Source organism: Diorhabda carinulata, chromosome 2 (assembly GCF_026250575.1).
Source record: "Diorhabda carinulata isolate Delta chromosome 2, icDioCari1.1, whole genome shotgun sequence".
Classification (NCBI taxonomy): Eukaryota; Metazoa; Arthropoda; class Insecta; order Coleoptera; family Chrysomelidae; genus Diorhabda; species Diorhabda carinulata.
In genome coordinates, this window is record NC_079461.1 from 25,800,779 (window position 1) to 25,817,669 (window position 16,891).

The 16,891-nt window shown below is 31.8% G+C and overlaps 1 protein-coding gene across 4 annotated transcripts in view; it reads left to right on the forward strand.

Annotated features, from left to right (window-relative positions):
- The window catches only part of LOC130890782 (tyrosine-protein kinase transmembrane receptor Ror-like), a 116,496-nt gene that overhangs the window by 78,248 nt on the left and 21,357 nt on the right, over positions 1 to 16,891 (forward strand). For 2 of the 4 annotated variants that reach the window (XM_057795099.1, XM_057795100.1), the window contains exons 2-5: positions 7,460 to 7,534; positions 9,128 to 9,303; positions 12,946 to 13,093; positions 15,726 to 15,774. In XM_057795099.1, coding sequence (XP_057651082.1) covers positions 7,460 to 7,534; positions 9,128 to 9,303; positions 12,946 to 13,093; positions 15,726 to 15,774 — 448 coding nt within the window. The remainder of the gene's footprint in view (positions 1 to 7,459; positions 7,535 to 9,127; positions 9,304 to 12,945; positions 13,094 to 15,725; positions 15,775 to 16,891) is intronic. The other 2 variants (XM_057795101.1, XM_057795102.1) reach the window with 1 other exon arrangement.

The following is a 16,891-nucleotide window of genomic DNA, read 5'->3' on the forward strand; positions in this document are numbered from 1 at the left end:
ATTACTAGTAATTTCGGTTTTGTAGTATAAAATAAAACATAAAGCTTCCTGATTTTGTGCTCATAAAATTTCCAGTCCTTATCAGTAAAAAACTGAACCAGGTACGATTGAAGGTTATCGTCTTTGTTTATCGTCAGAAAGTTTGACCATTCAGAGAATTCTGCAAACTTCGAAATAAATGGTAATCAGATGGTGCCAGATCAGGACTGAATGGGGGATGCGGCATCACTTTCCAACAACAGCTTCTCAACTATTCTAAGACATTTTAAGTGTTTTTAAATTGTTGTGTGCGATACATGTAGCCTCTTCGCAACCTCTGGAACAGTTATATGACTATCCTCTTATGATATGATTTGGTCATCATTAACTCAGTAGGCCGATCCGAACGTTGCTCATCTTTGAGGGAAAAATCTCCAGAACGTAATTTTTCATATAAACATATTTCTTTGTGAGCCGCAGCAGCTTTCTGTATTTGATTTAAAATTAACCCACAACTAATAGCTTTAATAAAAATCACGAGCAATACTTGCTCTTAAAGTTACGTCTATGTGACCAGTTTCACGTGACAAACAGCAAAGTACAGCACTAAGATAAATTATTCAAAATATAAAACAAGACTCTATCAGTATCAGTTATTGTTCTACCCTTATCCAAAAAATCAATCATGATTATCTCAAGGGAATTCCAGAAAACTGAAGCAAAAACTTTTCCAGCAGATTTTTGGGCACGAAACTTCTTAGGTCTTGGAGAACCAGAGCGTCGCCATCCTATCGATTGTTGTTTGGTTTCTGGATCGTAGACTGTACCCAAGTCTCATCCATAGTAACAATTCCTATTACGAAGTGTACATCGTTTTCAAATCGAGCACAGATCGAACGCGATGCTTTATCCTTGTACGCTTTTGGTCAAAATTCAAACATTTGGGGATCCATTTTGCGACAATTTTTCTCATGTCCAAATTGACGCGAACTATATGATGCCCAATTCGATGGTCTGATAAAATAATGTCATGAACTGCATCGATATTTTCGGGGACTGACACAGAAACTGGCCTTCCCGATCAGTCATCATCTTCAATGAAAAATTCACTTCTTTTGAAGCTTGCTTTCCAATTTTCCACGGTCGCATAGGGACCACCATCTTCGTAATTCTACTTACCTCTTAACCCTTTTAAATACAGATACTTGATGATGGCTCGATACTCCAATTTTTCGACACTAATAAGTTATTGTTCGTTGCTATTTTGTTTATGCATGGATCTGGTCTAGGCTAACTAGTATTCTATCTATTATCCTGTAGTCTACTTTGGGGTGTCTATCTGCTATTATCTCCCGTTTGCGATGATTCTTTTCTAAGTTGAACTGGACACATGTTTCAATTGTATACTCGTATATTCAACCTTGCTAATACTCCTCTTATTTAAAATCTTTGGTTCTTTGAATTACTAGCTCTCAGTTTTTATCAATTATTGACATTATCTTCGTTTTTGCCATCTTCTCTGATGAACCCCCCAAATATATCTTCTAGGTAAGCGTTTTCTAATTCTTTTCTTTATATTTTATTTCCGATGTGATACCTTCACTATAAGTTCTTAATATTTAGGGAGAGGTAACCAAACACGTCTTCATTTGTCTTCATCAGTTATCAATTAAAAACCACAACAACGCTGTTATTATGATAAAATAGAGCTGACACAATATTACTACACGAAACAACGGAAATACGGAAATACATAACACGTAATAACTAAAGTCAGTTGCACTACACACTCACATAGTTAATCAGAATCAACACAATCCCCACGTTTCAAGCACAATAGTAGTGGCGCGTACAAAATATAACCAGTTCAATAATGAATTATCCACATCAGCGAAAATTATCAAACAAATATTCTATAATAATGGACATACCAGATTACAGAGGGCGGAAGATTATATTTGGGCCGGATCAAAGGGGGTCCATTGTATTTAAAAATACCGTAGGTTCTCTAGTTTCTTGACATTTCGAATTATACAATATTTTACGTTATACGTATAATTTAAAGGTAGTTAATAAGTTTTTCATTTCTTCTATTACGATCCTAACAGGAATTATCTTTTCACAATAAAAGTTCATAGATATTTTGGGAGTATGTAATAATGTTTATTGCTTCAAACGACATAATGTTTTTAGCAAAAGCAATTTAATGTTCGCAAAACAAGTTTTGTACCACATATATTTGATTATTTACATTTTAATACATTAAGTACCGTGAAATTGAAACAACTATAAAAATATTTTATGATGAACGAATTTGAAATAATAAATTGATATAATTGTTTACATTTGAAAGTATATTTGCGTGCATTTTCTTCATTTCTGCAATTTTCTTCTACTTTCAACGATATTGCTGAAATTTTGCCAAATGGAAATCATCGGTAACAACTTAATGTAAAATTACTGTTTTACGTATACACATTATTTAAGTTTTCAATATATTATTTTATTTATACATTACTTTGAGTTTATTTTTGTTGGCTTGTCAATGATAGACCGAGAGTGTTTTCGGTATAGGTTGTGTTTATATACATAATTAATCTTTGTCGATAGTTCTGTTGATCTATTTTATGGGACAAAAAATACATGTGAAAATAAGAGACTTCGACTATGATAAAATAAAATACCTAGCTGGAAGATAAATAATAAAAATTTTTATTCGATTCAATGAAATTAAGATTTGGAATTAGCATAATCAGTAGGTGTCTCATAACGACCCAACTACTTTAGTTAAAAAAAATACATTATACTTATTTTTATATGCATTTATTGGTATGAATTAAAAAATCTTGTGGCCACGTCCTGTTGGAACCATGTCAGCCGCTTATAATGCTCACATTGTTGCAGCTGACAGTGCGCCTTCGTCTTTCTTCCTCTAATCCATAGAGGCGCATTTACTCTCCGGAATATAGTGGTGTACCAGAGTCTCATCCCTGGTGGAAATCGGTGCAACAAATTTTCTCCTTCCCCTTCATACCGCTACAGGAGACAAGTGCAAACTTCCCAGCGTGTAAATTTCTGCTCAAAATTCATAAGCTTTGGCACCTATTGCGGTAACCAAGTCATATTGCTTACAGTACTGCGTCGATCTCCCATAATGAGTTTTTCTACAGCGCTGCCGTTCTCATTGATAACACTTGTTCTGGGGCTTCATGCATGTGGCAAGTTTACCACCACTTCTCGGTCTTATTGGAAAGCAAAACTTGAGTATTAGAGGGGCACTTATCCCCGAATTGTTGTAGTAATTTCTTTATTTAAGCAGAAAACGAATAATGAGGCGTTGCGCAACAGGCACTGATACATCCTTTTTGATTATGGCTATAAGTACACTAAAGAACGAGGTTAACCGTCCCGGCTGTTCCCTACATTTCGTAACAGACCAGTCTAACATCCAGTGTTGGCAATTTTACGACACTAAATGCTTCGCGCGTTTATTAAAAAATTCCGGTTCATATTTGAACCTCTTGAAGCAACTCTATTCAATTTTTCCAGTATCAATCGACACGACCTTTTTTTGAGCGATTGCCAAATTATGCGGTATCCAACGCTAAGAAATCTTTTTGACAGCCAAATGTTCATTCAATATCGATTATATGCGAGTGGACTATTGTCCAAGTATGCCTCAATCTCACGGTAATTCATCGCACGAAAATGTACACGATTTAATTCCATTTTTGACTACGATCGATGTTTCAAGTATGTGTAAAAAAGTCAAATAGTACTGTGTGTGACAATACGTTCTAATGTAGAGAGCCCGAACTTTAAATTAATATTCTTTCAACCTTTAATTACCGATGAGATCAATTAACATTATTTCTGAATTCTGATTATAGAGATATTCAGATCAAAGAGTGTCAAATTATTAATAGTCGACTAGATAATAAATAAAATCAAGCTAATCTTATACAAAATGAGTTTTAAATATGGAATCATCTCGAAAACGTTTTCCTATATATAGAAAAACTGATATATCAGTTTGTTTCCTGCTTAGTGACCTCGGCGTGCTCTGATTTTTTTTCGCAATCAAAATATGTAATAAACAACGCATTTAAAGTGAATCTCATTCACTTTAAGATGAGTGTTTACGTGTTTAAAATATTATTCAAATTTTTTTAAGGCTACTTTTAAGGTTAAAAGCTTCGCCCGCACTGATTGGCAGAGGCCAAATCACGAGATTCATCACTAAATGATTTTTTAGGGGTTTATCAACATAGCTTTGAAAAAGCTACAATTATTAACCATTTAGGGAAACAAATAATCTTACTTTGTAATAAAATTACAGCTCAAAATCTGGAAGTTATTGAATCATATCTTTTAATACATTTGGTATTACTGGAAACTGCTCACGACTTTTTTCCATACTGCGTCTATTTCGGCACATTATTATCGAAAGTGAAATGTATATCTAAAATAATTTATTTGAAAATTTTTTAGTCGTATTTATTTTTAAAAATACAAGAATAGAAAAGAATTTGTTACATGAATAAATCTAAAATAACCTTTTTGTTGAATTAAAATTTTCATTTGTGTTTATATTAAATTATACATTTCAAAAATGTCTTTTAACTCTTTATGTTAATATTCAAACAAGCTTAGAAAAGTATTTTTAAAAATAAACTTCTTGTCAATTGAATTGTTTAAAATAAAAGTATACAATTGTCTAGTGGCATGCATTAATAGCCAATTATATAGATCTGTAAGAAAATTAAATAACTCATTTTTATATGTTTTCATTTAGATCATTTTATTTATTTGGACTAAGTTTGAGTAATTTTTAAACACACTACTGAACACTAATTGACATAGTGAATTTGTGATAACATAAATCAATTGCGTTAATAAAAACAGATATATCATAAAACTACTGTCAAATAATTATTTCTCTTTGATCTCTTACTTCTTGGACGTCCTTTATATGGTTTTGTTGATAAATTATCTTGATTTTAGGTCTCTATCAATCAAAATTACGTTTAAGAGGATATAATATTGACGTGTCGATTCCTTTCAGTCTTTATCAAAATATGATTTGACACTAACAATTTGCTATCAATGGATACACTTCAGAGAAATTTGAAGCCGACGTTGAGATGCGCCGATGATAACACTGTATCTTCACTTAAATCAGCCGCCCCAATCTCAACTGAGACCAAAATTCGTAGGCAGCAACAGTTCACTACCATTAATATCTAAAATATTTTAGAGTGGGATGGAAGCAATTTGATTGAATTTAACGCTGCAACTACCCAAACATCTGGCACTCCAGCTCAGGATTTGGTCCTGTCTGGACATAAAATATCACTATCATCACAAATTCGCTTGTCAGATGTTGAAATTGGAACAATATGTCCTGGTGGAATCACGTAGCCGAATTAGCTATAATAGCTTAAAAAACCTTGGAGCTGCCTTTAAGACAGCTTCTAGTTCTCTGCAAGGTCCAGAATCGTCCATCTTTGGAGTATTGCTTGCACACTTGGAGCTCCGCTCCCAAGCATACCATTAGGATGCTTGACTCAATACAAAAGAGAGCAGTTCGATTTACAGGTGATCCAGAGTTGACCAGAAACTTGAATAGTTTACATTATAGAAGAAAAGTCGCTGATCTCTCTCTGTTTTACCGATACTACCACGACAAATGCTCTTCCGAGCTGTCCAACATAATCTCTCCTAGAGCAGTTTTTGCAGAACGTCAATTTATCGGTTCTCCTTTCTTTGTAATACAATTTACCCTCTTGTGCTTGTTTTTACATAAAAAAAATTAATCCACACTTATGAGCCTTATTAACTACCATTTTAACCTTTTAGTGCAATAGTGAAAAATATCATCTTGAATAAATCACTTTTAACTTATTTTGATGTTTGCCGAAAAAAGTTTGGTTTCATCATGAAAATGCGACTGCCCGTCCACCAGCGATTTAATACAAATAAAAAGGCGATGGAAAAAACAAACGCGTATTTTGCGGAACTACCGAAACATAAGTTTCTGAAGTGAATGAAGTAATTGGAAAGCTTGAATAATTGTGTGGAGTTAAAGGGAGATTATTTAAAAAAATGGAATGTTAGAAGTTAGAAGACAATTACTGCTTAAGTAAAATGTCGCATCATTTTTTTTTGTAAAAATTCCGTTGCCTTAGTATTAAATTTTATATCAATTCTCTAATTGACTTTGAAACCAGGCTACTTTGTGTACAAGACGGCAGTTAACTAACCACCAAATTTGTAAGATCTATTGGAACTACTGAAGACTATTTCTCATAGAATAGTACTTTTTGTTATTCAAATGCATTTAAAACAGGAAATGAGATGGGAACAATCCAGTTTAATTCAAATCAATATATACTGAAGGGTTTTGTAAAACCTCATGCGAGTTGGGTACTACGAAGTTCGATCTATATTTCTATATGCCACGAAACTAGAGGAGTTAGAGTTGGATACCACAATCTTTAAGTAGCAAGACTTGTACGGCTGTAACATGTATTTGGTAATGAAAACCATTTGCGATCAACTGTATTTCGCTGTCAAGTCGATTTTGAATTAGGCACATGTTGGTGTGCCCTGCTCTCCATTTCAACTTGATAGAGTAAAATGTATCATTGTACAAGATCCAAGTTATGATCCGTAAAAACATTGTTATTCGTTGGGCGTCACATATGCTTAACGATTTCCAAAAGATAGAGCAAGTAAAAAGCGCTATAGAGACTGAAAACCATCTACTCTGCGAATATCCTGTCTATTCCATGAAAAGGCTTAAGTATCTTGAATAAATAGTGTTAACACCTTTGGAAGTGGTACCTGAAAACCTCAGAAAAATAACCTCTTTGAGAGTTTTGTACATAAAATCTTCTAGGTGGCTGAAAATAACTCCCCAAACAATTCACAGTACTTGACACAGGCAGAGCGAGTGATGATCACACTGAAAATGTCAAATAAATATCAAATAAGGGAATAATAGTCATAGAATTCTTTCGAAAATAGTAACAGGTGATGAAACATATATAACATTTTTGATATTCCTCTCCGGAAGGAGAGCCGTGCGTGGATTTATGAAGAATCACCAACCAAACAAAAAAAGCAAAGGTCTGCCAAGAAAGTAAAAAATGCAGTTTTTTTAGTACAAGATTAGTGAAAACAATTAAGCTTGAAGCAAATTGTACACCACAAAATGTTTAGCTGCAATTCTTGAACCAATCACGAAGCGTCTAGATGGTTAAATGTAGAACTTGAACATGCTAGTATAAAATATAAACAAACATTATTGAAATCACAAATAATTTAATTCCAATTAATTTTCGATAGTTCTATAACCCAAGGCCGATTATAACAAAAATAAATGAAATTACTTTGAAAGACAAGGAAGAAACTCGAGTTCAACTGAGTATTTTAATGGTGATTTCATTGAAAATCTCTGACTTCTTTTTTGTTTCAGCATTAATATTATGTCAAGAATACGAGGACGATGAGGATTATGAGGATATATCTAATATAAATTCTACATCAAACGGTATGTAACAATTACTTATTTGAATTTCATTTATCTCTAATTGCAAGCAAATTAGAACATGTACGTTATAAATGGCAAAAAGAAATATCATCAAACAATAACATAAAAATTTGGATATCATAAATTAGAATAAAGTTCAGTATTCCAATAAAATCAAAAAAAAACCTTTCCTCGCTGATTTTATTCTACTGAAAGGATGGAGTTTGTTATTTCACAAAGAAATTTGTCGTGTGTAATTAAACCAGAAAAAAAAATCTTCTATTGCTTAAATATACTAAATAATTTTTAAGCTTTGGAGAGTAAAACATTTAATATCCCAAGAAGTTCTTCTGGAGTTCTATTGGATTTTCAATACCTCTTTATATTTAAGTAGGAATTTTTGACGCTTCGAGATATTAATTGTGTATATCTTTATCGCTATTTCTTCTTCAGTAATTTTTAGATGTCTCAAAGGAAAGCATTGCAGAAATTTTTCGATCCTAAAGAGACCCAAAAAGTATATCAACTTATAGCAATATCTAATATCTGAGTTATAACTTAAACAAAGAAAAACTTCTGTTAAAAAAATAATAGAATATAACATTATCTTGGTACATATTCAATTTTAGCTTTTTTTACTTAACCAAATTCCAAACATCACATAATACCAATAATTTTTACAAGATTACAGCAGATGAATTTGGTTCTTCTCCTCTATTATGTATCGGGGTACTGCGTAGGTTCACTTATAATTAGTGCCACCCTAAGAGAAAAGGCCGGGTTTCTTCACTTCCTAATTAAGTCCCTACTAACTATTATTTACCGAATAACCAAAATATCGGAGTCTTCACCTTCTAATAAAGTAAACCTCCGAGTAAATCGAGTTATTTGCCAAATAAGTTATTAGGCAGTCACAAGTGTCAATTAAAGAGTTTAGTAGAAACTTAATTTTTAATATACATCAAAAGTGGCTTGTTTGTTCATGATACCTATATTTGGTTAGTTAATTTTTGGAAATATTCGTCATACAAATAATTAAATATTTAATATGGATGCTTTTCAAGATTTAGAAGATTTGTTTGATGAAGAATTGATTGAGGAAATATAGCAAATTTCAGAACGAGCTTATTCCGTTCGTCGTAAAATTAATCATTACAATTGTTTGTCCGATGATGAAATTTTTTAACCGGTTTCTTTTTTCTTTCCTATCAATTATTTTCAATATAAACTATAATTTTCAGACTAACACATCTTTCTCCAACTAGCGACTACTTCAACATTAACCTTAACAAAAACACATTCAATACATGGACGATTGCTATGTAGACATCTTTCATAGAGTTGCCAACAATAGACTATTTGTTGAATACATAATAAAGTGACAAATACTTATCAGTTAGTTCGGATTTAAACCAACTAGGGTAAACATTTATTCGACAATTAAAAGTTCCTATTAAAGTTATGTGGCTAATAACTATTTGGCACTTTATTAGAACGTGATGAAACCGGCCCCATATCTAAGACCGCCCTAGATAAATGACTACCATTGAATAAAATTATACTATTTTCTATATATTATATATGTAAACTAAAACTTGATATAATGCATTCCAGGTTCTTTGACTTTTATCACGAAATTGTCAAATGTCACGCGTAATGTAGGCAAAGCAGCTAAATTCGTATGCGAAGTAAAAAACTTGGATACAAATCACACCAATTCTAAAGTATCAATTAGCTGGCGACACTTCGTACCCGTGGAAACCAATGAAAAATATAAAATTGCAAATAAGGTAAATAAATAATAATTTGTTCAAAAAACTATTGAGTCTATTGCATAATACTACATTGAAAACGTTAAGGTTGTAATTCATTTCAAGAAATTTGTTTCAAAATAAGGATTGAAAATGAAAACAAGTCGTTGAGGGATGTTCATAAAAATTTTTGCACCACAACCGTAAAATTTTCAGCAGCTGAATTCAAACGTGGCCTATCAGTTTTAATGAAGACGAGTTTTTGGGACGGCTAAAAACTATAATGATAACCAGCGATCTCAACGAAAAAGTTGACCAAATGGTACTGGACGACTGTCAGATTCAGGTTAGAGAGATAAAAGAGGCTATCGGTATATCAAAAGGACTCATTTCCCATGTACTGACTGAGGAATTATGCATGCGTATTCTACTTAAAATTTCTCAGACCTTGTTGATGGGGTTCAAGTAAGTGGTCGGATTTTTGCACCGATTCATAACTATACACCACCACACTTCTCAAAAGAAGAAATTCAAGACAGAAAAAGTGATGTTGATGGTTTTTTGAGACAGTCATGAGATTGTGTTTATCGGCTATCTTCAAAAATATAAACCGTCATTGCTTGAAGAAGAAGAAAGTGCTTTTCTGTAGAGACAACACGTAAGAAGGTTTATTTTGAGGAGAAAGGCGGCAACTGATAATTGGAAAGACCGGAAAAAGTGTTAAATTCACTTAGTTGTTATACAAATTCAATAGATTTTTCCTTCGACCACTTATGAAAATGATAGATTGCAAACTCATTTTTACCTAAGAAAGTAGCTTATTTCACACATGTACTAAAAAATAACAAACCATACATGTATTAAAATGCTTCTTTTTCTTATGTTATATATGGTCTCGAACGATAGAGGGAATACGGGAATACAATATGAATCTGGCTGGGAGCCGAAAGGCAAAAGGCCAAATTTAGGAAGACTGAAGAAGTATACAATATGATTTACAAAATCGACTGCAATTTAGTGATTGTTATAATGACAACTTTACATTTAACTTTTATAACGTCTCAGAAAAAAAGTAAAACAAAATCATTAATAATTATTTAGTTGTTATTAGATATCTAATATAATTACAAAAATTTATTGTTCTATTGTTTCTTTTTCTGTTCTTTAGTTATAAAATATTTCACAATGATTCTTTTCGTTTTTTTACGTGTTCGTAGGAAAAATAGTGTTTACAACTCGTTGGAAAGTGTATTTCGCACTCGTTACGTTCCATCACTCGCCGCTAAGCGGCCCGTTCAAAATAGTAACCAGTGCGAAATGTATCACTTTCCAAACTCGTTATATAATATATTATTCTAGTTCGTAAATATGAAGAACGGTCAAATCGTATTTATTTTTTCCACAAATATACAAGGTTTGTTCCAGAAGTATAGAACTTTATATTTCCTCATCCAAAGTACTTAGCATCCTCTGTAGAACATGGGCGTCACTATTATTATTAAAATTTAATAGCATCGAAATCTGCTTGATTGTCTGAACCAATCCTAACTTTCACCGACTGTAATTTTCCAAAACACTGCTCAAGGCCGATTCATAACCTTGACTTTCCGTTTGCCGTTCACAGGTGACGTTTACCGTTTGAATCTCGTAGCAAATTCTATACCCTTTTCATAAACCTAAAAATGTTGTTATTCTTTTTGACGTGTGTACTGCTTTTTGATTTCGTGATATTTTTGTTTGTAATTCGGTATTTATGGACGACATAAACAAACAAACGGAAAAATAAATAACCCCAACAACACGCTCTAACCACATACATTAAAATCACGTGACAAACGGATATGATTGCTACTAAAGTTGCTTCGAACGGCCGACGAGAAAAGGTAAAATTCGTTTATGTTGAAAGTCTGAGGAAGGGTGACGTCAAACGGAAACTCTTATTCATTTCAATATTTTTAACTTTGTAACAGCAAATGTAAACGGTAGCGACAAGCGGAAAGTACAGTTTACATCAGGAATCGGCCTTTAATGGTATTCATCACACAGATAAGTCCTCTATTTATCTTTAACGCATTTCAGGGGCATTCTTTCGCTTACCAAGCTGTCAAAATATTCTTGTACTATTTTGCGAAAATTTGAGCTAGATATAAAAACATTGTGCGCTATTTTAAGCATCTTTAAAACTTTACTAACCACTAGCAATTCTCCACCCAAATGCCCCGCACTACTTCATTTCATAATACTTTAGTTGAATCAATTGCTTTCTCTTTTTTGAGGAAACTTGTAAATAATTTGAGCGACTTATATTCTTAGTATATAATTCATACAGGTATATCAGGCAAACGAAATATCTTTCACAATCAGTTATTTTATTACAAAAAAGTTGACAACCTTGCTATTATCAACTAAATTTTCACTGTTAAAAATTTCTTTGATAATCTTATCAAAGTTTCAACGCACAATTTAGAAAATTTACTAAACAAAATAGTTCAAAGAGAGAGAGATTCGTTGGTTAAAGTTTGGTAGGATAAGGAGGATTTTTGTAAGGAGGGGTTTTGTTGGAGTAAGCACTGATATAGGAATAGCTCCTCTGCAGAGTTGGTGTTGTGGGGTTTCTGTTTCTGAAGGTAGATTTTGGCTAGAAGAAAACGAAAATGAAGCTTGTAAGCAAAACGGCTCTTCTCAGTTTGGGTTTCTTTTGAGGAATTTTATTTATTTTTTGTTTTTTTAAAGTTTTGTGTTGTTTTTGCTCATTCTTAATGTAAAAGGGGGCTGGAGAACCGGTTCACCAGTCAATTCAGATTAAAAATATCACAAAACATTTCATAAAATTTACTAAGCGGTACTAGAAAATTTGATTAGCAATTTTTCTTTATAATTTTGTAATTTCAATCAAAGATTTTCATGCACTATGCAGTGTTGTTACTTTATCACTCAATTAACTCGAGCTCAGTATGGAAAACAACATATTTTTTGTATTCACTATACAAAAAACTATCTGTTTTTGTCATCCTATTATGATATAGTTGTGATTTTTTCCAGGTTTTATTTTTACATAAAATCCCCGTCTTCTTCTTAAAACTTACAAATTTATTTGAAAATAAGAGGATTAAGTGTTTAGACGCAAACAAATGCAAACGGTGTAGCTAGCGCCATCTCTCAAATGTTTCCATCTCAATTTTTTTGGTAATTCTACAAAAAAAAAACAGTAAATTAAAATCTAGAGTTTCTTTTTGATCTTCTAACATTGTTAGATAATAATATACTAAATATAAATAATAAACAAGTAAGTATAGTTACTTAAATTACTAAGATTTATATTAAGAAATTGTGAATTAACAACTAGTCTCATCATGTGTTTCGCAAAACAATAGTAATTTTACAAAAAATTTTTACAGCGTTGTTTTAAATTTGAATGACGATACGCCCACAAGCATCATCGAAATTACGTATTACAGATTTATCCACTGCGAAGTCTAATTGACCCATTAAAATTTTATGGCAGTGCGATGCCCTAACCCTTGCCTGAATATCTGTTATTTTTATTATGACATTATACATTTGATTACTTAGGTTGGAATCTTTTTGAATCTATCAAATGTTACTTGTTCATTGCGTATTTTGATGATATAATCAGTAAATAAAACGGTTTTTGAAAGTATGTTAATTTCTTATTTCTAGCACAAAGAGAATTTGTATACTTCAACTTTAAGAATATTAAATTTAGAGTATTTCGATAGAGGATTTATTGAATGTATAGCAAGAAATGGAATAGAAAAAATTAGGTCTGTTAGTTATTTGGACATAAATCAGGAACCAAATAAATATGGTAAGTTATAAAATTGTGTATTTAACAAAGGATATATTTCTTAATAGAGCAGAATGCAACTCTACTAACTAAGAAAACTTCGAAAATAAATGGCAATAGCAAACTAACAGTATAGAATTTGATATAGTTTTCTACAGCAAAATTTTTCAAATGATACGAATTTTTCGAAAAATTTTGTTTATACGAAACTCGACCCCTTTGCTCAGCCCCTGACCCATTTATAAACCAAAACAACTATTTATCATTACTTTATAACAGATTATGTATCCACTCACATTAGAAACAGACACGTCTGAAAAATAGATCGTATCGAGTAACGCGGATTGATTGAATACTTGCGTTTAAAAGAAATGGACCCAATGCAAATTCACAAAGATTTTTAATTTTTGGAATACAAAACATGAATCTCAATTGCCGAAATAATTTCTATAGTCGGTTGACTATTTATTCATTTCATCCTTTACAAAAAACTATATATTTTTTTCTTCATATTATCAACATAGACACATATCAAATATGATAACTGTTTTTAATATCCGTTAGTAGGCAATTCTGATCTTTCAATTTGTAAGCGATTTCCCCCTTGTGAAAATCAAGTTTTTATTAATTTCAGTCCCTGTCACCATGACAGCGCTCGGTGCGATAGCAACCCCCCAGTACCAACCCTGGTTTTGTATTTTTATCCCTAATAAATTTTATAATGATTTCAGTATCATGAACATTACGAAGCCATTGCTATATTATGGGAAATTGCCACCTATTGAAGTTTCCGAAAAACATTTGTTAATTATGAGAATCTGAGAGAGGAGATTCTGAGAATGATTGGCTTTGTTTCTGAATACGTTTAAACATGCGGTATGAATGTATATTTCAATAAATTTCCAAGTTTTTCATATCCTTAACTATGTTTTTGTCGCTAAATTATCTTGATATTAGAACTATTTTAATTAAAAATTGGATTTTAATAACATGTAAAAACTTCCGGTTTCGACCTATTTCAATCTTGATCATTTTTTCATAACTTTATGTATAAAACAAGTTATTAAAGTTTATAATTACAATTTACTAGAAAAAACTGTCGAGTTTGTATATAAGCATGTTCCAAAGAATTCTGATTTGTCATTTTTATCAGTGAAATATAAACTGTTTTGAATGTTACTAGAAACTATTAACATTTATAAAAAGTCAGCAGTTTTAATTACATATTTATATCTACAGTGTCTAGGTGTGTGAAAATATACTGGGTGTATTATTTTAATTCATATTTTTACATAATTTCCATTTATTTTTATAAAATAGATAAAATCTTGACGTTTCTACCGTTTCCGATCTTTATCAAAATATAATTTGACAATTAGAATTTTCATAATTATATTAATCAATAAGATCACCTATAACATGAGTATCAAAATAAAAATATATTTTAAAAAACTTTAAACAATTTTTCATTATTTTATCTATAAGTAAAAAGTAACATCGGAGCGCATGTTTATATTGTTTTGGTGAGTGCAACAATTTACAACAATAAAATTTACAAGTACCAGCAGATTTGATTGTTACTGAATGTGAATTATTTCTACAGTGTTTATGATTGTAGTTTAGTCCCAGTTAGCCCTGTACAATGCAATTATACTTTTTGAACCAAGACATCTTTATGTGAAGTTCGTATACGAAATGTTTCCATTCTCGCAAATTCAGACTTGTAAGTTTTCAAATGAGTAAAACCAAGGAACTATGTTGAAATTCGTGCATTAATCGCAAGTCTAGACAAAAGTAAATGTACCATTGCCTCCTAATTGAAAATACCTCGATGTACCATGAAATACAACGTCAAAAATAAGCATACAACAGGAGCTTTGGTGATAGAAAACATTCCGGGCGACTTCCGAAAACCACAACCGCTGAAGAAAAACATATTGTACTGACTCAGTAAACGTGATCGACAATTCACAGGCCCAGAGTTAGTGCTCAGACCAATGAATCTTTGAGTACTTCTATAGTGAAAAGAATATTGAGAGCAGGATCGGTGGTGTTAGGTAAAAATTGAAGAGATTTCAAAGAATGAAGGCTATAAAAAAATATTAAAGGAAAATGTACTACGTTCTGACTAGCGCCTAATCAACAGAAAATTTATCTTCCAGCATGACACCTATCCCAAGCATTTCTCGGAGCCGTGTGAAGAGTATTTCAAAGAATTAGAAAGGAAGTATGACCTGGAAGTAATGATTTGGCCTTCACAGTCACCAGACCTCAACCCGATTGAGTTTTGAGACGAATTGGGTAGGTGAGACAGAAAGCAGTGTCCTACTTCCATTTCATATCTTTGGAATATCTTGAAAAACCAATGGAACCAAATAGACGACCATTTTTTTTCGATATTGTTAGAGAATGGCAAAATTATGCTCCGAAATCATGAAAGCAAAAGAAGGTTACAATGATGAATCAAACATTTAAATATAGAACAGTTACAAACTGTAATTTCATTATTACTATATTCTTACCTATATGTGTTGAAATATGAATATCTGTTTTATTATCATCAAAATTTAGTGCTAACAATATGAATAAAACCAGAAAAAATATTGAATATTAAATATAGTAGATGTGTATATTAAATGCCATTTTGTTTTAGGTAGTACTGTTATTAATTCATTGAAGACTGAAAACAGCGATCTAAACAGGTAACAATGCATTACATTAGTTTATTATTGTTGACACTTCTATATACACCAAGTCGGTGTATACACCAAGATGATGAAGACTTTTATTTTTCACAGAGCACCAAGATACGTTCGCAACGGACTTTTTCTCGAGCGGAATAGGGTGCGAGGCCTATAAATGTCTTTACCATCTTGGTGTAGATACTATTTTTACCACTACTAGCAAATTTAAAGTAAACATTTGAAATCATAATTTATCTAACCTTATAAAGAGCATGATTTACTGATGATGCTTATTAGCAATTTCAAACTTACCATAATTTTAAAGTAAAATTTTGGTGTTGGAGTAAGTAAATTAGTTCACTAAACACATTGCGTAGAATGTATTGAATTTAGAATAACCATGTTCTATTGGCTTTTAGTATTAATCTCAAAATGCCGTTGAGGTGCTGAATATGAACCTCACAGTTGATTATAACATTCTAAGAACATGGTCCTTACTAATAGGGGAAAAAATAATTTTATTATTAATTCTTCCCGGTATTACTTAAGTTTTTTAGCTAGTTTTCATTTGATATATGTATCTTGTTATATATAAAATACAGTCTTTATTTAAAACTTCACAAGTAGTATAGTTATAATACAAAAAATATGAGAAACTATAATCTCAGCTTGTTGACATGACATGAGGAAAGTTATCTTGACAGTTAACAAGTGCCTGACCGAAATAGAATCGAGTACGTTCCGATACCAATCTGGTGTTCCATTATTCAGAAACATAACATATCTTAAACCTTCAGACTCTAATAATAGCACTAAATTCAATTCGCTAATGTTTTAACTCAACCCCAACATTTTATAGCACATCAACATATCAGACATTTTTTAATATTTTTCAAGTACATCTTTCAAACGACTATTGTTTAATTTTTATTTCCTTCCCTCCACTAAAAGTGGCTGAAAGATGTCCGAAACGTGCAACTATCTGTTGGCAAGACTACGGCGTCTGTATTTGGGACATATTGATTTGACTTGATATTTACTTATATTAGCAATATTTGGAAATATGATATTTCCATTTTTTTAATTCAACGATAGATAAAAAATCTTTTGATATCTACCTGTAATATTTCAAAAT